This window comes from Rattus norvegicus, chromosome 8 (assembly GCF_036323735.1).
Source record: "Rattus norvegicus strain BN/NHsdMcwi chromosome 8, GRCr8, whole genome shotgun sequence".
Classification (NCBI taxonomy): domain Eukaryota; kingdom Metazoa; phylum Chordata; class Mammalia; order Rodentia; family Muridae; genus Rattus; species Rattus norvegicus.
The window spans coordinates 117519809-117540638 of NC_086026.1; the positions used below are offsets into that span (position 1 = coordinate 117519809).

Genomic DNA, 20830 nt, shown 5'->3' on the forward strand with positions numbered 1-20830 from the left:
GAAGCATCTGTACCTCCAAAATCACCATCCCACAATCCCAGGCATGAGGAATCCTGGGAGGTTAGGGCTAAATTACTGGCCCTAGTGTCTACCCAATCTCAAAGATTATTAGGTTATATTTGAATGAAGCCAGGGCTAGTGTAGTGGTTTGAAGGGTTAGGACTTAACCTGTCCATCTTTACAAGGTCATCATAATAGAAGGCTGAGAAAGTGGGGGGCTTCTTTCTGTCGGGAACTGCGGGTTTCCAGTGTATGGCCTATTACTTTCCATAGCCATGGTACCATCATCCCTTTTTCTTGGCATGCCAGTCTATTTGACTGTCCCAAAGTGCAGCAAGAAAGGGTCTGGTTCGCTTCTCACCGGCTCTAGCTTGAGACAATGCCCCGCTTGGCAGGGATAGGGGTCAGACTGTAGCTTCACTGTTTTCTGCCACAGTCTATCACAGGTTTTTGGTTTTTTGTTTTGTTTTTGTTTTTTTCCGGTAGATGCACTTAGACTTCAAAGACCTACGTCCCAGGATTCCACACGGCTGGCGGGTTGTTTATCGCAGCCGTCCCAGCGCCCCGCCCCGAAGTTTGTCCAATCAGGGGGGAGCAGTCAGAAGTGGGTTTGTTATGACTTCCGGTTCACTGCCGGAAGTCGTGCGGTGGAGCGAAATTTGAAGGAGTGGGAACCGCGGCCGGTTCGGCCACCCAACTGTGTCTGTTGCTGGCTGCTGGCTCTCTGTGCTGCTTGAGCCGAGCCATCATGCCTATCCGCGCGCTGTGCACTATCTGCTCCGATTTCTTCGATCACTCCCGTGACGTGGCTGCCATCCACTGTGGCCACACTTTTCATCTGCAATGGTGAGTGACGGCGAGGTGTAGGGCCCCAGTGCGTGTCCTAGAACCATTTAGACGCTAACGCCATTGGTTGTCCATAGAGACAATCCATCCTTGGATCTAAGACAAGTGACGACGACATTAGAGGAGCCTCACGGAAGCTTTCCAACGTGGGCAGAAGTGGGCCAGGTGGAAGTAATACAGGTAGCCCAGGGAGGGATACAGTGAAAAGAGTTAGGTGCTAAGAAATGTGCCTTTAAAATTATTAGTCTGAGCGAAGATGAACTTTTACCGCACTAACGAAGCATTTTATTTGAGATTCAAAAAATTGACCAACAACTTGGTAGGTTTTTGGCAACCCTTGAGAGTCTGTGTCATTTGCTGGATGAATTGGGTTGTTTTCATCCAGAAACATCTCGTTGGTCAGACACTCCAGGAAACCTGACTTAATTTGGAATGGCAAGGAAGTGCCTTCCTGTCAACGGGTCCTGAAACTCAACTGTTTCATGAGTGACAAAAGACAGTCCCTTTGCAACTGGGCAGGCTGGTTCAAAGCTCCCAACAAAAGAGAAAATAAGGTAGAAAAGAAGTCCTTTGGGGAGACTGGGAGGTTTGGGAGGGGAAAAAGGGTCCAAGAGGCAGGAAGAGGTGTGAACACTACGGGTGTCTCTTATTTGAAAAGCTTTGTTTAAAACCAGTGTTACAGTCTGCAGTGTTGCATATCCCAGTACAGGCTGGAGAGGAGGGAAAGTGTGGAGACAGAGTGATCGGGAGTTTTAAGGTCAGTCTCAGCTACATAAGTAAGGGAGAAGTCAGCCTGGACTTTCTGAGACTTTGTGTCAAACAAACAAAACAAACAAACAAACAGAACCACATATTTTAAGTTATGTGTTCTATGTGTGTGTTTGTGTGGCTATGTGCATGGGAGTGTACGTAACCTCAGAGGCCAGAGTCGTCTGATCTCCATGGAACTGGAACTACAGACAGTTGTGAGTCACCCGATGTGGCTGCTGGGAACTGAACTCAGGAAGGACAGCTGGAAGAGCAGTACCAACGCCTACCCTCAACCAGTGAGCTATCCTCTCTCCAGCCTTTTAAACACAAGCAAACAAACAAGCCTGGCTGTGTATGGCTCAGGAGAACTGGTTCTGTTTCTTCAGCCTCCTAGAGCTCAGACTGCAGGTGTTCGCTCCATGTGTCCCCATCCCTCAGATCCATGCCCCAGGCATGGAAGGCAAGGGCTCTTCGGCCGGTTTATCCCCCCAGGCCTTGTATCTATTTTTGTTTGTTTGTTTTGTTTTTGAAATAGGGTCTTGCTGTGTAGTGTTGGCTTGTCTGAGATTCAAGGCAATCCTCCTGCCTCAGCCTCCTGAGTACTGGGATTGCAGGTGAGACCCACCACTCCTGGCTCCCACCTACCTATGTACTTTGTCTCGTGTATCCTAGGCTGGCCTTGAACTTGCTGCATAGCCAGGGATGACCCTGGGTTTCCCCCCCCCCCCCCCCCCGGAGCTGGGAACCGAACCCAGGGCCTTGCGTTTGCTAGGCAAGCGCTCTACCACTGAGCTAAATCCCCAACTCCGACCCTGGGTTTCTAATCATCCTGTCTCGATCTCTCAAGTGCGGGAAGTACGTACTACCATGCTTGATTTATATGATGCTAAGGATTGAATAATGCTGGGGCTTTGTGCACGCTTGGCACTGTTCATTGAGCTACATTCCAAGGCCTTCCTACCCCCACGTATATTTGAATAAACTTTTTTTTTTTTTTGAGACAGGGTCTTACTATGTAGCTGACCATGAACAAGGAGATCCACCTGAGCTTGGAAATTAAAACTGTATACCACCCCACCCAGCACTCTTTTAAACATCTTTTTTTTTTTTTTTTTTAAGATTATTTTATGTATATGCGTACACTGTCGCTGTCTTCAAACACACCAGATGAGGGCATTGGATCCCCATTCCAGATGGTTGTTAGCTACCATGTGGTTGCTGGGATTTGAACTCAGGACTTCTGGAAGAGCAGTCAGTGCCCTTAACCGCTGAGCCATCTCTCCAGCTCTGTTTTAACCATCCTCAGATGCTGATTCAGTGGCATTAAGTACATTAGCAATGTTATGTAACCTTCAGTGTCGTTATCCGAACGTGCCATCAGCTGGACAGAAGCACATACCCCATTGAATACTAACTCTCTGTGTAACTCCCCCCAGCCCCTGAGACCCTCTGCTGCCCCTTGTGTACCTGAGTTCCCCATACCTGGGATCCCATGTAGGTGGAGTCCTGTATCCTCTGCCCTTCCGAGAATTCCATGTAGCATACTAATTTTAACATTCACCCATCTCTTAGTGTGTATCAGAATTTCATTGCTGTTGTGGCCAATGTTTAATTGTATGTATGAAAATACCATATTTTGTTTATCCGCTCGTTTGTTGATAGACAGGTATTTCCAGATTTTGACGGCTGTGAATAATGCTTCTGTGAACCGCTGTACAGATACCTGTCTGAGTCCTTGTTTCCAGTTCTTAGAATGTATACCTGGGAGCGGAAAGACTGGGCCATATGGAGATTCTATATTTAGGTTTTTTTCGGAACTGGCATACTATTTTCCACAACAGCTGCCGACTTCTCTCTCTGCGTCTCTGTCTGTCTCCCTCTCTTTCTCTCTCTCTCTCTCTCTCTCTCTCTCTGTCTATGTGTCTCTCTAGTTCTCTCTCACATCTCTGAGTTGCACAAGCTGGCTTTTAAACACCATTCTATTGTTTTTTAGTGCTAGACATTGTATACACGGGCTAAATCACACACAGGCATGTGCACAGAGTTTTAGACAAGTTCTCATTATGTAACCCAGGTTGGCTTCGAACTCATAATCCTCTTGCCTCAGCCCCCACTTGCTGAAATTTCAGGTGTGCACCATAATGTTCCAGTATATGCCCCCAACTTTCCTGCAACAAAAAGATTCCAGTTTTTTCACATGTGCCCTAGCCTGGCCTTAACTTGACGAATACCTTGTCTTAGACACGAGCCACTGTCTTCCTTACTATATTCTGTTGAAGTACTGTAGAAGAAACTACAGAAAGTACACGTGGTAAAAGTGCATAGCTTGTAGGGTTGTCCCAAGCCCAGCACATCTGTGCAGCCAGAATGCAGATCTAGAAGCATGGTATAGGATCGGGAAGGTAGCTCACCGTACAGCACTGGTCCCGCATGAATGAGGACCTGAGTTTGCTCTCCAACCCCTCAGAAAAAAGGATAATGTCTGCATTAAAAACTTTACCTCACGTGCCCTTCTGATTATCCCCACCAGCCACCCACACACACACATAAAGGTACCACTTTGCATGTGTTTTTCTTTTATGCAGATGAGATCATACAGAATATGCTTTTGTGCGTGTGTCTAACTTCTTTTCATCATGTTTTAATGATTCATTGATAGTGTGCTCCTTAGTTAACTCCTGTGCCTGATTAGCTTTAGTTTAGTTGTACGTGGCCTTTGAATGTATTTGTAGTTTTTAATGTATTTATAGGAAATATTTGGACATGTGAGATGGTTTTCAAAGGGGAGTTTGTCTCTTATTCCTCGGGTGAAGAAGGCTGCCTCACTCTTACCCGCAGTCTCTCTCTAAAGTCTAGGCTGGTTTGGAGCTTGTGATCCTCCAGCATAGCCCGAGGGTTACAGTTAGGAACCAGCACACCTATGGGCAACTATTTCAGTTAATATTTGATACCTGTCCATACCAATAAATTATGTAAATCTGGCCATGGTTTGATTTTACCATTACTTAAGGGTGTAGCTCTAAAAGTGTAGCTTCAACCTAAAGTTGGGTATTACCAGAGACTGGATCTCTGAAAGAATGTGAGCTTCATCTGTTACCTACACTGTACAAGCCATTTGCAAAGAACAGCCCTGGGCCAAGACTTCAAACCCCAAACAATAGCACTGCTCAGGCTTTCAGGACTGTCCTGCCTTCAGTGACAGCTTCTCCTGGCAGGCAGGCAGGTAGGCGGGCAGGGCAGGCAGGCCGGGCTGCCTGTGTCAAAGAGGAGCTAATAACAGTGGTCATGTGACCTGTATCCCCAGCCATGCCAGGATTACTAGTCTTCTATTCTGTTTTCACTGTAGCCTAATCCAGTGGTTTGAGACAGCACCAAGTCGGACCTGCCCCCAGTGTAGAATCCAGGTAAGGATGATGGAATGGGGACATCTCATCTGAAGACCTATACCCCTTCTTCCCAGAAAGCAGGGAATGGGGAAGACATCTCTGAAGGAGAAACACTCTGACTTTTGACCTCTTGGTTTGAAGCCAGTTGATACTCCCAAACATCTGTGTGTGAGGAGGTCTGCTTATACCCCACGGGTGGCTGGGAGATGGACTTTCATACTCAGGCTTCACTTGTGTGTATGTGGCCTCCTCTAATATTAGCAGATGTCCCTGTGCATAGACATGACTTCATCCACCAGCAGACCAGCAGTCCTGACTCTGTGTGGGAATGAAGAAGTCTTCTGACTCAAAAGGATGCACACTGGAAAATTAGGTCTGCAAGCAGACCTGGAACACGTGGCAGGCAGTCCAACCCATGCTCAGGCTTTCCTCCTCACCTTTGACCACACTTCACCGTTCTTCTCTGTCTTGTTTTCCCATCCAGGTTGGCAAAAAGACTATCATCAACAAGCTCTTTTTTGACCTTGCCCAGGAAGAGGAGAGTGTCTTGGATGCAGAATTCTTAAAGGTACACAGAATTTATCTCCTCCTACTAAATTCTATTTTTTTTTTTTTTTTTTTGGTTCTTTTTTTCGGAGCTGGGGACCGAACCCCAGGCCTTGCACTTCCTAGGTAAGCGCTCTACCACTGAGCTAAATCCCCAGCCCCCTATTTTTTTTTTCTTTTTTTTTTTTTTTTTTTTTTCCGGAGCTGGGGATCAAACCCAGGGCCTTGCGCTTGCTAGGCAAGCACTCTACCACTGAGCTAACCCCTGCTACTAAATTCTAAACCCTCTGGAAGTTTACCTTTCTACTTAGAAAAAGTGCCCAGAGTGAGTGGAGCTATCAAGGTGCAGGCAAGTGACCTTGAGACAGTCATCAGAGGCCTACAATGTAAGAGGAGAGGGCCAATTGACTATTCTATCTCCCCTTGGGCTTTTGGGGCTCCTTGGACTGAAGGATGTAATGTGCTTCTAAGACTGAGCCGTATGAAGAACTTATGGTTTTCCTGACCAACCCACTTTCTCGCTGGCCAGTTAGTGACAGGTCAGAGAATGGTCCTTCCATTCTCACTGGTCCAGGAAGATGTGTGAATCCACCATCCCCTAACCTGACTGGGACTCAGACTTGCCTGGAGCACATGGTGTAAATGCCTGGGCCTTTCAAAAGCCCAGCCGTAGAGGGCAATGCCCCTGTAATCAGGATTTCTAACCAGATGGAGAGCCAGATCACAGAGAGGATAACCAGGTCACCTTCTATAGTCTCCCATTTCCCCCTCCAGTCTAAAATCTCCTTCCTTTTAGTTTGAGGAAGCTGGATTGGCAGAATGTCTTGATGAAATTGAGTTGGAGTTTGCAAGTGATTGCTGGGCTGTAAGGGTTAATTTGCTGAGAATCTCTCAGATTACAGCTCATTTGACCTGAACCCCCTGGGTGTTGTGATGTCCTTGAAACCTCCGTGCTTCAAGATGGGTTGAGCTTTTGTGTTTGGAGCCAGCCTGCTCATCGTCATGGTAACTGCTCCCAGCTTTAAGAGGTGTCCTCCCTGTGATGGAGACAACAAAGGCAGCTTCCAGCCTTTTCTTTAGCTTTCAAAGCCAAGTCTGTTAGACAAGGAGGCCACATCTTGAATAGTTTGGAGCAAGGACTTGGAAAGTATCCTGCTGAGGTGTGGAAGGAGCCAGGAGATTATGGGGTGTCAGTGTCTGATCTCAGACAGACCCTGCATGTTCTTATCTATCTACTGGTTCCATTCCCAGTTGTTTAGTCCTTAGTCCCCAGCCCAGCTGCCAGTAGCTCCTGCCTCCAAGTCCTGGGCAGCGGCTTGGAGTGGGGGCCTTTCTATTGGTCACATGTGAAATTCTGAGTGTTCTCTTAATGTTTAAAGGATGATCTAGAGGAAAGTCTGCCCAGAGTCTTCCACAATGGACGCTTGTCTGAGCCTGGAAGTGTGCTGTAAAAACCTTTGTTCACCTAACTGAAGGCATCTCTCTTGCTCACAGGGACATTGAGCTCTCTAGAGTCCCAAATGGGAACTGGATTTCTTTTACCCCAGCCTCTCAGAGCCATTCTGGAACTTGGAAAGAGGTAGACTGAGGCAGGATAGAGAGAACTAGTAGTGGTTTAGAGTGCTTGGCCCCCCCTGTTCTGTATCTCAGGTGAGCACAGCTAGTGCTCTGAGAGTGTCAGGGTGTGGTAGGACCAGGAGCCCCAGAAGCCTCTGCTGTTGGCTAAACTCCACTTCCTGTGGGATTCATTTCCTACAGCTTTCTTACCTTTTTAAAAGTCTCAAAGAGAGGCTGGAGAGATGAGTCATTGTTTCTGGGTGCTGGCTGCTCTAGCAGATGACGTTTTGGTTCCTAGCACCTATGTGGCAGCTGACAACTGTCCATAATTCCCTTTTCAGGGAATCAGACACCTTCTTCTGGCCTCAGTGGGCAGTGTGAATACACACACTTGATATGATGCAGGCAAAACATTGACACATATAAAAAATAAATAATATTAAAAGATTTATGTATTTTATGCATATGAGGTTATTTATGTATGTGTGCCTGCATGCCAGAAGAGGGCATTGGATCTCATTACAGATGGTTGTGAGCCACCATGTGGTTGCAGGGAATTGAACTCAGGGTTTCTGGAAGAGCAGCTCTTAATTGCTGAGCTGTCTCTTCTGTCTAAAAATAAATAAATCTTGAAAAAAGAAAAATGTCCCATACCAGGCATGGTGATACACGCCTTTAATCCTAACACTATGGAGGCAGAGGCAGGTGGATTTCTGAGAGTTCAAGGTCAACTCGATCCACATAGTGAGTTCCAGGACAGCCTGAGCCATCCAGTGACACCTTGGTTTTTTTGTTTTGTTTTGTTTTTTAAAAAGCTCTGTAGACAGTCTCTGTTGGCTTGGCTTTAAAGTACATTGGGTCCATTCCTGACCAATAGTCTTCACTGATCCTGGGCTCTCCACAGCCTCATGGGAGGCTCAATGGAGGCTAGCTATACTGTGTTCCTGTGACTTATTATGTGAATTGTCTTGCAGAATGAACTGGACAGTATCAAGGCCCAGCTCTCCCAAAAAGGTAAGGTAGCAAGAGACAAGAGGTCCTGGGCAGTCTCTGACTTGGGTGTTAGAGGGAGGAAACCTGAGAGGAAGGCCTCCAACCTCTGCCAACGCCAGGGGCTCATCTGCTTTGTGTGCCCCAGAGTCTTGCTAGCTCTTATAACTGACCCAAAAGAAGAGAGGTGACTGAAGCTGCCTCCTAGGCCAGGCTGCCCCCCTCTCTTCACTGCTTGGAACTTCGTACCTAGGAGCAGTTTTAGGAGGGGTTCCACCTGGTGTGTTTGTGTCTTCTGGGCTGGCCCCTGCTGAATTTGGCAGGCATTTGCTTGAGTTCTGGAAGGATGAATTAACTAGACCCAAAGGAAAGGGAGAAAAGTGACGCCTACCCAGAGGGTTCAAGCAGGAAGAAGGAGAGCCTGTCTCCTAAGCGAAAGCATTAGCTTAGACTTGGTGCATGGCAGAGAGAGACGCAGGCCACCCAACTCTCTCGCCTGTGCCTTGCTCTTACCTGGCTCAAGGAGGAGCTGCTCGATTTCAAGGGTCAAGGTTCTCATGCGTGAATGGGCATCTGCCTTGCCCCCCTCTGCTCCTGCTCCAGACAGGGAGAAACGGGACAGCCAGGCCATTATCGACACTCTACGGGACACATTGGAGGAACGCAATGCCACTGTGGAGTCCCTGCAGAACGCCTTAAACAAGGCAGAGATGCTGTGTTCCACCCTGAAAGTAAGTCCTCAGAGTCGGTGGGAGGGATGGCTACAGCCATGGCTGGTTTGGAGCACACAGTGGTCTACCTGCCCCTGCCTCCCAAGGCAGAGATTAAAAGCTTGCACCACCATGCCCAGTCAAGGCTCACACTTCTGATGATATCTTCGCTTTCTGCCTCAGCCAGTACCTTTGTTTACACAGTAGTAAAGTGAAGGAGCGTCTCTTCTCCCCACGGCCCTTCTGTCCCATACCCATCTAGCCCATAAGGAAAGGGGCTTATGGATTTTGTATCAGGTTAACAAGGCCTTCCCAGCATTTCACAGAGGGCCTGCTCAATGGAGTCCTGAGTAGGCTGGGCCATGTTTCCAAAAGTGGCTCATAGTCCACTGAGGAGGCCAGTCTGAAGAATCTTCCATTAGGACTCCAGTCCTTGGCGGGGCTGCTCTCTGGAGCCAGATCAAACAGCATCCTAGGGAGGAGCAAAGGCCTTTGAAGTCCGCTGTGCTGAGCGGACCAAGCAGATCAAAGCCTGTAGAGCAAGCAGGCCTAGACCCAGATGAATTTTGTATCAGCCTGGGTTCGAGAGCCTCTTGCTCTCCGAGGGCCACGAGGCGATTGATCTGAACTCTCGATTGATATTCTAGCCTTGTAGGCAGGAGCAGCCCTTGCTGGGTGCCATTTGAAAGGGATGGGAGCCATCCTTGTGAACAGACAAGGCCCTAGGATATTCATTTTCTGTTCTTGCTTAGAGGCCGGGCTGCATCACGTGGCCTAGTCAGTGGGAGGGAACAAACTAGCGCCAGGTTTGCAGAGCAGTCTCTGATGTATGGTCAGACATGGAATGGTCCCACGCTGAGGATAGTTCCTGGTTTGGCTCTCCTGTTCTGGTGCTTTGTGTCTGGGTGACTAGATGAGGTAAGAGTTTGTGCTCTTGACTTCTACTGCTGTATGCAAGCATGTACCATGAGACCAAGCCCGTAGAGCCTTGGCACATCACAGTAAGCCTGAGCCAGTAAGCCTATAGCAAGGCACGTCTCCAGGAGTGAGGAACAGTGTCCTAAAAGCCTCTTTAGCAGAGAAGCATAGGCCAAGTGAGGGCTGTGGTTCAAAGCCTGGGCTGGATCCCCAGCTCTTCACACACAGAGAGACACAGACACATGCACACAGAGCACACACAGACGAGATCAGCATGAGGGGCCCTCGGGTTTGATCTCCTGCAGTTTACCAGCATCTTCAAAAGATAGGGGATTGGGGATTTAGCTCACTGGTAGAGCACTTGCCTAGCATGCGCAAGGTCCTGGGTTCGGTCCCCAGCTCTGAAGAAAAAAAAAAAAAAAGATAGGCAAATATGGAAATATGGAGGGCCATGGAGGGCCACTCCTAGAATCCCAGCACTTGGGAAGAGGACACAGGAAGATCAGGGGTTTATGGTTATCCTTGACTACATAGTGAGTTCAATCTGGGGTATATGAAACCCTGTCCAAAACCAAACAAAACATACAGTACAGACAGCTCTCAGTGGCTGTGGTTCTGAGACTCGCTGAGAAGGTGTATGGGCGCACTTGTTCTTCAGAAACAGATGAAATTCCTGGAGCAGCAGCGGGATGAGACCAAACACGCTCAGGAGGAGGCCCGCCAACTCAAGAGCAAGATGAAAACCATGGAGCAGTGAGTCTAGCTGGCTTCTGTACCGTCCTTTCACACCTAGGGCCCTGGGAATAGGGGGTGCAATTCTCAGGGCTGCAGCTGGAAATGGGTTTTGTTCACCCTTCGACTCAGATTCCCAGGTACCTATGGCCACAGATTTCCTTTCTTAACCTCTATGGGCCCCTTCCCTTTCTGTGAGTACTCTTGCTACACTCCTTGTCCTGTTGCCTATGGAAAGGTGGCTTGCTGTGCCTCTCCCTCCAGGAGCCTCTCTGTATGAAGTCCCTGACCTTGAAGTCCTCTGTCAGCACCTTTTTCCTCAGAAGCATCCCTGGAGCTGAGCTCATCTCTGCTGTGGAACCTTTCCTTAGGCACACCCACCTGCTAAAGCATCCTAGCAGCCCAGGCTGTTGCCATAGCAACGGCAGCAAAGGGAGGCAGACTAACCATCAGCCTCCAGATTTCAAATGCCGTGGGCTGGGAATGTTTTTCAGAATTGAGCTCCTACTCCAGAGCCAGCGGTCTGAGGTAGAGGAGATGATCCGAGACATGGGTGTGGGACAGTCAGCGGTGGAGCAGCTAGCTGTGTACTGCATATCCCTCAAGAAGTACGTAAGCCCAGCCGTGCCTCTGCTGTCGTCTTTTGCAATGCAGATACTGTGAAGGAACAGGTTCTAGAACCATATTGTCATAAGGTGAACTCCAGCTCCTAGGCCACTTCCGAGGCCCCTCTGACCTCCACTTTCCTGCATGGAGAGAGAGATTTGTCCTAGAACTGCTGAGAGAACAGAGTATGGGTGGTTCAAAATGTTGTTTCTAGGAAGCTCATGCAGTTCTCAGCCGTGAGATCTGGAGTCTGTTTTCCGTCAGCACTGTTTTGACCCTGCCTGACTTCAGGAGCAAACTCACCTTGTCCTTTCTTGCGGTGGTGAGACGAAGCTGGAGAAAGGAACTGCTTGCCCTAAAGGCACAGCGAATCCAATGCCTCCATTTGGGGTGGTAGGGAGCCCCCTAGTGAGGCTTGTGTACTCAAGGCACAGTTCCTGCAGGTGACAGAGACCAGTTCTTGTTTCTCTACCTTATTACATATGCAGGGCCTGCAGTGGGCGCCTGGAGGCAGGATGAAGAAGGGCTAATTTGGCGAGGCCTTTGTTAGGTTGGTTCTATGGCTCAGCATGGTACAGACTATACCATCAGGGTGTTCTGTTCTGTCCTCTCTTCCCATGGCCACTTTGCAGAGAGTATGAGAATCTGAAAGAAGCTCGGAAGGCCTCAGGGGAGCTGGCTGACAGGCTGAGGAAAGACTTGGCGTCTTCTAGGAGCAAGGTGACTGAGTGGGGGAAAGGGGAAAGAGGTAGCCTGGTCTCGAGCTCGGCTAGCCTGACACCACTGGGCCAGAGAGAGTGGTCTACAGACACTGCTTATGCCTTACTGTTATTGTCCCTTGGGAAACCAGTTCGTGAAGGGATGAGGCTTGGAGAGTACAAGTCTCCAGTGTGGCAGCGTCAGAGACCTGCTTTGTACCCCATCCAAATATTGAGGGTTCTTGGGCCAGCTGCTTTTGTCTTCTACAGGCTGCAATGTGTAGAGGGAAGCGCTCGCTCCCAGGCAACCCTGGATATGTCTGCTTAGTTGAGGTCTGGGGTCTCCCCCGTGCCTCCAGTTTTTTGTTTTTTGTTTTTTTAGACTCTATCCCAACCATACAGTGGGTAGCAGCAGGTAGGGGCAGGACATGTGGTACCACTGGCTTGTCCTTTCTTATAGCTGAAGACTGTCAACACTGAGCTGGATCAGGCCAAGTTAGAACTGAGGTCAGCCCAGAAGGACTTACAGAGCGCTGACAAGGAGATCACGGTGAGACACCCTGGCCTGTGAGAAGTGTGAGGGGTTGTTCTGTGCCTCCGGATGGACTGTTTCTGCTTGGAAACCTGTTGGCAGTGGGTGATGTTTCTGGGCTCTCTGTATCCTCCTGGGTAGGGGAGGTGGGTCAGCATATGCACCCTCACCCTTGTCTGGCCTTCAGCACACACCTACCTTCTCAGCAGAGGCCAAGGGCACCACGGATCTTCCTTTGTGATCTGCTCGGTTCTTACCTCCAAGGCTTCTAATCACCAGAGTCCTCATTCCACCAAGAGGAGTTCTCAGGCCTGGTGTTGGTGGTCAGTCCCCCCTGTTTCCTGTACCCTTCACACAGGCGGGTGTCCTCAGCGCCTCAGCCTTTCTCTCTTGTCCTCTCTCTTCTCCAGAGCCTAAGAAAGAAGCTAACGATCCTGCAGGGGACCTTGAGCCTGCCTCCAGTGACCAGTGAGACTGTCAGCCGCCTGGTTTTTGAGAGGTTGGTTACCTTTCTGGGGTGAATCGGGGGATCACAGGCTGAGAGAGCCTGCACTCCTGGCTTTGGTGGGATAGAAGGTATTTGTGGGCCTTCTGCCAGAGAGCCAGCCAGGCTCTAACTGGAATGTAGCTTTGAGAGAATTCGGGATCTGACAAGGAAAGGCAGAGAAAGCCTTTGAGTAGTCCGAGGACAGTGGCGGTTGTATTGGGGTGTCCTGGAGTTTCTCACCACGTGCATCTGCCTGCCCCCATCTCTGAAACATACTTGAAAGTGTTCACTCTAGAATAACCTCCTCTCAGCCTGGTGGTGTGGGTTCATATGTTCAATCCTAGCATTCAGGAGGCAGAGGCAGACAGATATCTATGAGTTCGAGACCAGCCTGGTCTACAGAGCCTAGTTCCAGGACAGCCAGAGTCCAAAATAAATAAATAATCCCCTCGGGTTCAGGAGTGTGTGCTTTAAGGCTGCCAGCAGAGGGAGCCAAAAGACCCAGGGATTCGTGTCCTTGCCAGGAGCAGGCTTTAATCTTCCTGAGTGTTTTTCACAGAAATGGGCTGGCTAAGAATATTCTGGAGGCTGTCTTCTGCCTGCTGGAGGACCCCAGCGGGGGAGCCAAATTGAAAGCTCCTTTCAACAACCCAGAGTTTTACTGAAGTCACTTTTCAACATATTTTGGCAAATCAATATGTCCCCTCTTTCTGCTGGTGAAATTTACCCATTCAGTGCCTTCCCAACACTCCCCTTTGTCCCTGGGTACTGTGCCCCTGACTCTCCTCTGTATCTCAGCTCCTCAATACTGCATCGTGGGACGTTCACGGAGTGGGCTTAGATGTAAGTGGTTTCTTAGGATCCTACAGTGCCATTGCCAACCATAAGAAAGCACTTCTTCCTGCTTCCATGTTTGCTTCTGCTCTTTCCTCACTGAGGAAAAGCACTGTTGTGCTGACCAGCTTCCTCAGCCAGATAGCACACTCTGTGTGTGTGTGTGTGTGTGTGTGTGTGTGTGTGTGTGTGTGTGTGTGTGCGCGTGCGGTTGTGCAGATCACAGTAAAGAGGTCAGAGTGTAACTTTGTGGAGTCATTTCTCTCCTTTTGCTTCTACATGGTTGAAGAGATCTAACAGAAGTTTCCAGGCTTGTGCAGAAGCACCCTCACTCTCTGAGCCATCTCGCCAGCTCTTACTTTTTTTTTCCTTAGCATCTCTCTATAGAGCCAAAACTACCCGCCTGTTATAGTTTATGATGACCTGAGAACTGTGGGACTGTGGTGGACACATGGTCTGCCGTGCGGTCCAACACTGGGTTGATTTTGACAACTCGTAAGCTCTGTCCCTGATTCTTCCTCCCATCACACCCAGCCACTGGCCATGCCTTCTCTGAAGTCCCATGTAGCATGAGGGTCTTGTCAAGAGCTTACATAGGTATAGTACATGCCCTTAGGAAAACGACAATCTCAAAAATTATATACTGTAGAGGAAACCTTGGAGCCCAGGCCACCTCAGGCTAGAGACAGAGATTCATTCTCTAGAATACCCACAGCTCCCTGATGGTGCTCCCTCTAGCTTCTATTCTGTGAACCTCGGTCCATTCACACAGTTGTCCTCAGTGTCTGGTTTTTATAGTGAGGAAAACACAAGGGACTCTGCATACCTGCCTTTTCTAATTTCCTTTACCACACAGGCTGTTCTGGGCCTGTGCTCCTGTATTAGGTATTGACTGCCAGCTGCAGCCTTGTTTTTGTAGGTTAGACCAGTCCGCCCAGCCCAGTAAGCACCATGTTATAAAATCTGGTCTGGAGCGCCCAGGAGGGAATGAGCCTACTGTGTGCTCAGTAGGCTTCATGCCAGGGCCACATCTGACCTTGGCACTGAGAGAACAGTTCTGGTCTCTCAAATCAGGAGGGCACTGCATTAGCCAAACCTACGAGTGCAGAGCCGGCTGGGCTGCCTATCACGTTGTGTGCAGGATGACAGATTCCCTGCTGTCACCAGTGTCTTTCTAGGCATGAAAACTCGGGTAATAGGACTGTTGCTTTTAGCATTAGCCCTTTTAACTCAGCATAGTCTATTCTGAACTCCAGGTTCTTCCTCATAGGACTCAAGGTCTCAGAAATAGGCTCCTGGCTCCAGGGCTTGGGAGTGTTCTGGTTTTCTCTGATCTACAAGTGCCTCTGCCTTTCTCCCTTGAGAAGTAACTTGTTGTCGTATGGTTTGGCTTAAACTTTCCTAATAGATATGGGATGTGTAGTCACATTCATGAAACCACTATTAAATCTGAAGGAAGAGAAATCCAGGTGAGTTCAAAGTCCCTGGGGCAGTGCTAAGGTAGTCTTGGAGGAGAGAGGCAGGTGGCAGGTGGGCTAGGACTTGGCCAGCCTTCATGTGTCAGCCCTGTGGGTGCAGATTTCTTCCTAAGAAGAGTAGATACTGTTGGGAATGTTTCTGGAAGATACCTCTAGGACCTGCTCCATGTCCCTCATTTCAACCTGTGCCTACCGCTTGATTCCTTGAGCTGTTTTCAGAGTTGCTTCATGCCTCCCAGCCTGCCCCTTGTGAGCTCTGTCTTCTGGGTGAGGCTCACATTGCCCTGGCCATGCTCGGTGTCAGGCAGAAGTGTCTGGGTGTTGCTGGCAGCGCCCACGCCTCATTTGTTGTGGTGGGGCTGCTGTCGTTTTAGTGCTTTACATGTACGTCTGCACACCAGAAGAGGGCCTCAGATCAGCCGCCATGTAATCTCTGGGATCTGAACTCAGGACCTCTGGAAGAGCAGCCAGGGCTTTTAACCACTTAGCCATCTCTCTAGTCATCATTTAATTTAATTTCTCTTTTTGAGGCAGGGTCTCATACAGCGCAGGCTGGTTTCAAACTCCCTATGTAGCTGAGTATGATCTTGAACTCCCTATCTTTCTGGCTCTGTATCCTGAGTGCTAGGATTACATCACGCACTACCACGGCTGTTTGTGCAGAGGCGGGATTGAATGCAGAGCCTCATGCATGCTAGGCTAGCACTCCACTACCTGAGCCACATCCCTAGCCAGGCTTCTGTGATGTTAGGGTAGCCTCGGGAGGTGGCCCTGCCTTGAGCCTTGCTAGACCTGGCCTCACGCTTCAGCTTGGACTTGTCGTTCAGAGGTCTGAGGAGAACCTGGAGGCAGCTCCAAAGGAGTCTTGCCCTTCCTTTCCCTCAGTTTTACAAAGTGCACCATAGCTCTTGCCCACTGAGGTCAGAGGAAAAGGAGCTATAGGGGAAGTGTTAGGAAGACATCTCTCATGGGCCCTAAGGGCTCCTAATTCTGGTGAGATCTGGGGAGACCTTCATTTCAGGGCAGGACTGATAGCAGCTGAGTTCATGCAGGATGTGCTGACAACTCTGTCACAGGTAACACATCTGCCTGGGGCTTTGGCTCTGGCTTAGGAAGGAAGGCTTTGAGTGCTTTGCCTCATTTCCTGAGGCCTCTGTCACTTGAAGCTCTGTAAATTGGCCATAGGTGACTGTCTCAGAGGTGAGGGAACACTCAGAGTGCCTCAAGGCAAGCCTGTACTATAGTGAAGGAAACACCATGGAGTCCCAGGTGTATGGAGGAGAAGGTACCAAGTCATAGGATCGCTCGTACATGCATATATAGTTTTGTTTTCTGAGACAGGATCTCAGGCTGTCCTGGAACTCACTATATAAATCAAGCCAGCCTCAAATTCACAGAGACCCACCCGCTTCGCTCAGCTGGGATGTGCTCAGGTGTGTGCCATGATGCCTGGCTTGAACATGCATGTGGTTTTTATATTCTCTTTTAGGCAGTCTTGATAGATGGCGTAGGCTGCCCTCAAGCCCTTGTAGCCCAATCCGGCTTTGAACTCATGATCGTCTTTTCTGAGATCATAGGTGTGTGACATTACACCCATCTTCTGTATTGCTTTTCAAATTGACCATACGAGCATCTTTCTGTTACTAGAGTTACTCTTGAGAACACTGTATAGTGTCTTCTATGTCATGTCTTCATCACCGTCAGCTCCTGAAGTACCAGCCACCAGCATGCTATGTGCTCTGATAAGCAGCAGCATCTTCCCATCCACGGCACTCTGTGGTAACATGGCTGAACGACTTGTGCTGAGCTCAGAGAAAGGAGTATGTGTAGTCAGAGGGAAATGCCCTGTTCATCCATTGGTTTAAAATCTTCCCCACTGTGTTTATTTTAAGCAAGTGTGCATGTATTACATGTTATGCTTGTACGAACGACTCAGAAGATGACTTGGACTCAGTTCTTAGCCACCATCTGGGCACTGGGATCTAACTCAGGTCATCGGCCTTTTCCCGGGCAGCCACCTCACCAGCCCATTTTTGACTTTGGTTTTGATTTTATTTACTTCCTGCCTTTTCCAGATTTTCAATGGTCAACTGGCTATGCAAAAGCTGAAGCACTTACCATATTCTTAAAGATTAGGCCTGCCTCTGGGGTGACCCTGAGGGCATTGAGAGTCCCTGGAGCTGAACTGTCTCTTTCCCCCTCTTCCTCTTCCTCCTGTCTTCTATATCTTCCCTTCAACCCTGTGTGTGTGTGTGTGTGTGTGTGTGTGTGTGTGTGTGTGTGAGACTTTAGGTGCATGTGTACCACAGCATGCATCAGAAGACAACTGGAAGGATTCATTTTTCTCCTACCACGTGGGTTCCAAGGATTGAACTCATGCTTCAGGCTTGGAAACTATTGTCTCAGTGCCCGAGTCAACTCCCAGGGCCAAGCTGAGTTGCCTGTGATAGCTGAGGTGCTGTGATCTCTCTAGGTCATCACTGTAGTCCCAAATAATGAGATTATCTCTACCTTCAGCCCAGCCCCCGTGGAAATGCTGAAGCCAAGGCTTCACCGACCACCCTTCAGTGATGAGATTGATCTCAACGCTACCTTTGATGTAAATACCCCTCCTGCCCAGACCTCCAGCTCCCAGCATTGCCACCCCAAGAAGCTCTGCCTGGAGAGGGCACGGTGAGTATTGGTCCCTGGAGGTACCTGTGACCTGGAAGGCGTAGCTAAGTCACCTGTGGTCCCTGCCCTCATGGCTCTGAGGGGTTGGTGCAGCTGCTTAGGCTAGGATGACTCTGGCTCCAGGCCCCCAATCCCACCCAACCCCAGCTTGAGTGCTCACTCTGTGAGTCCTGCTCATCCTCAGCCTCAGGACGACATGTTGGGATGTGAGTCCCAGGAGGGAAAATCTGAACTGATGGTGAGACCGGTATCCCAATAGCCTGAATGCCTGCCCACCAGAGTCCTGGTGTGCGACTCTGAATTTTCCCATGTGCCTCTGAGGTTCCTGCTTAATGCAGGACCATCTCAAGCCAGGATCCCATGACCCTGCCACTCCGGAAACAGAGGCTGTCTCCATTTAGGCAGACAGGAAGACCTCTGTGGACCTGTGAGGTGGGACCTGCTCCAGACGTGCAGTGGAACAAGGAGGGGAGGCTATTGGCCTTGCACACAACTGTGCTCCTTCATGTACATGGGTCTGTGCTACTCCAGTAAGGGAGTTCTTTTTACATTTTTAAAATCTCGTTCATCTGTTTTTGTGGAGGGGGGGAGGCATATGGCGATCAGAGGACTGTTTGTAGGAGTTGGTTCTCTCCTTGCACCATGTAGGAACGAAAGATCAAAGTCAAGTTGATAGACTTGGTGGCAAACAGCTGAGCCATCTCTGGTCCTCAGGAAAACTTAATGTGAGCCTTTGGATGTAGGAGAACGAAGCTGTTGTGTTGGGCCCTGGTAGTGAAAGGGAACACAGGGCAAAGCATGGACGTGACCCCCATGCAGCACACAGCTGGCCTGGTCGCACTCCGAAGCTGAGTCACACAGTGGCAGCTCTTCCCTCTTCAGCTGTCAACTGAGGCTGTAAATGCTTGTCCTCCTGTGCATACGAAGTTGGCTGGGCTCCCTGGGACATGGTGAGGAGCCCGAGAACTTGGGGAGCATTGAAACGAGAGCCCAGACTGAGACTTGGTCCTGTCTACCCGACTCTGGTACTAGTCTTTTCAGACTGTACCCAGGGTGTGTCCAGAGGCTCCTCTAAAGGACGTGTGCTGAGTCTGCCTGCTATCTTGCTTACCTGCCTTCTTGTCTTGTTCTCACAGCTCTCCCATGCAGGACATCCTCAAGATACCCAAAGTCTCCAAGTCGGTAAGGGCCAGGGTTCCTCAAAAACATGCAGGGGCTGGGGATTTAGCTCAGTGGTAGAGCGCTTACCTAGGAAGGGCAAGGCCCTGGGTTCGGTCCCCAGCTCTGGAAAAAAAAAAAATGTACGCAGTCCTGCCCTTGCCAGAACTGACATGAAACCTAGCCCTCTAACCTGGGGGTGGTAGTTCATATGTATAATCTGGCGCTCAGGAAGTTAAGGCAGGAGGAAAACCCTGCATAGTGAGTTCCCGGGCATCCCGGACTTTAGTGAGACCATTTCAAAACAAAATAAAACAAAGAAAAAGAAAAACCATTTCTGAGAGTACAGACCAGGTTGAGGTTCCCTCCCCGGCCCAGGACAGACTTTTCAGAGCTATCTGTGGGCCCTGGCTCATTGTCCTCTGCCTCCAGTCCTTTCTCCCTCACTGCCTGTGTCCTGTGTTGCTGTCTGGCTTCTCAAGTCTGACTCTGGCATCACCCCAACAGGAGTCCCAGCTCTCACTGGGTGGCCAGCGATGTGTAGGAGAGCCAGATGAGGAGCTGGCTGGTGCCTTCCCTCTCTTCATCCGGAATGCTGTCCGGGGTCAGAAACAGCCCAACAGGACCACAGCAGAATCCCGTTACAGCACAGATGTGGTGAGTGTGGCGTGTGGCCAGCCTTTAGGGTGGGGCAAGGTGGTCAGCTCCCTGTGCACTACTCTAACCCATTCTTCTCTTCCCTCTCCCTAGGTAAGAATAGGCTTCGATGGGCTTGGAGGACGAACAAAATTCATCCAACCTGTATCCTTTTTCTATGGCCGTGGCATGAGCTGGCCTTAGGGACACACACTATATCCTGATCTGCAGCCCCAAGTTCCTTACTCCCGGTGCCTACAGCCTGAGGTGGGCTGAGCTGCACCTCCTCTAGTGTATGTACACTTCCTGACCCAAGTCTGAGCTCTTGTGCTGTTTTCCTGTCCAAGCTTCTTCCTTGATCCTGCTTGCAGACAGACCCAACCATTATCCGACCAATGCCTGTTAAACCCAAGGCCAAGAGTAAACAGAAAGTGAGAATAAAGACTGTGAATTCTGCCTCCCAGCCCAAGCTGGATACCTTCTTATGTCAGTGAAGTGACCAGAGTCATGTCTTCAATCAGTAGACCAAGACCTGGCCAACCGGAAGTGTTTTAGAAGATGGCTCCTCTTGGAACAGTCTAAGAAAGAGGCCCAGAAAACACACTTACTGTGTTCACTGCGCCCTGTACCACACTGGGAAGTGACGTGACCAGTTTACAGTTCTGATCAGCAGGGCCTGCTTCTAGTTGCAGGGTTTTGCTTATAGCTACAACTGGGAGTGGCTGGGCTCCTTCTGGTTTTATAGAACAGGGTCACATTGACTCTTAAGTGGACGGAAGTGCTGGAGGATTCCTAAGCAGGCCACCTTGAACTTCTGCCTGCCTCCAGTTTTATTGCTTGAAATGGGGGTTTTGGGGGGATGATAGGGAAGGTTTCCGTGTAAAATAAAAAGGCATCTTTTCTTCTAGGCTCTGGCTGTATAAATTTGTACCAAAACCTTAGAACATTTCTGGGCTTAGACCTAGTAGATTTATCTCAGCACGGCTCTCTCACAGGGCACAGGAAGATTAGCAAGAATGGCATTCCTGCGGTCTAAACAAAGCGAGTGGGTAAGCCCAGTGAGTTCCAGCAAGCACAACAGGTAACCACTGACTAATTGTTAGCCTCTAGGGCTTGGGTTCAGGACTTTCTCCTAGAGAATTTCCCTATTGGCCACTCACCTGGGTAAGCCGGCCTAAGCTTCTCTTTCCCGTTCACCCATTTTCCTCCCACACCACCTGCTGCTTCCTGCTGAAGACATCCCACCGCTTGCCAGGAAATGGAAAAGAGCCTGAAACTATGAGGATGGAGATG

At 49.5% G+C, this 20830-nt stretch overlaps 1 protein-coding gene across 2 annotated transcripts; it reads left to right on the forward strand.

Moving 5' to 3' along the window:
• The first annotated feature begins 667 nt into the window (after positions 1 to 667).
• Traip (TRAF-interacting protein) lies at positions 668 to 20445 on the forward strand. Of its 2 annotated transcripts, NM_001109004.2 has the most exons (15): positions 668 to 846; positions 4943 to 5000; positions 5467 to 5550; positions 8060 to 8099; positions 8679 to 8806; positions 10362 to 10456; positions 10930 to 11043; positions 11674 to 11761; positions 12200 to 12289; positions 12682 to 12770; positions 17588 to 17743; positions 18880 to 18925; positions 19409 to 19558; positions 19652 to 19702; positions 19909 to 20445. In NM_001109004.2, the coding sequence occupies exons 1-15, from the start codon at positions 749 to 751 to the stop codon at positions 20029 to 20031; spliced, it is 1410 nt and encodes a 469-aa protein (NP_001102474.1). In that variant the 5' UTR covers positions 668 to 748; the 3' UTR covers positions 20032 to 20445. The 2 variants fall into 2 exon arrangements, with proteins under 2 accessions (NP_001102474.1, XP_038937815.1); XM_039081887.2 differs by lacking the exons at positions 668 to 846; positions 4943 to 5000; positions 5467 to 5550; positions 8060 to 8099; positions 8679 to 8806 and adding an exon at positions 8842 to 9703 and having other exon boundaries at positions 19909 to 20444.
• Positions 20446 to 20830: the final 385 nt, after the last annotated feature.

Excerpts from the sequence above, each read along its gene's own strand:
- Traip (NM_001109004.2), top strand. The coding sequence starts at position 749 with ATGCCTATCCGCGCGCTGTGCACTATCTGCTCCGATTTCTTCGATCAC. Across the intron at positions 11,044-11,673 it reads TACTGCATATCCCTCAAGAA|AGAGTATGAGAATCTGAAAG; the intron begins GTACGTAAGCCC and ends GCCACTTTGCAG. Across the intron at positions 17,744-18,879 it reads CTCTGCCTGGAGAGGGCACG|CTCTCCCATGCAGGACATCC; the intron begins GTGAGTATTGGT and ends TTGTTCTCACAG.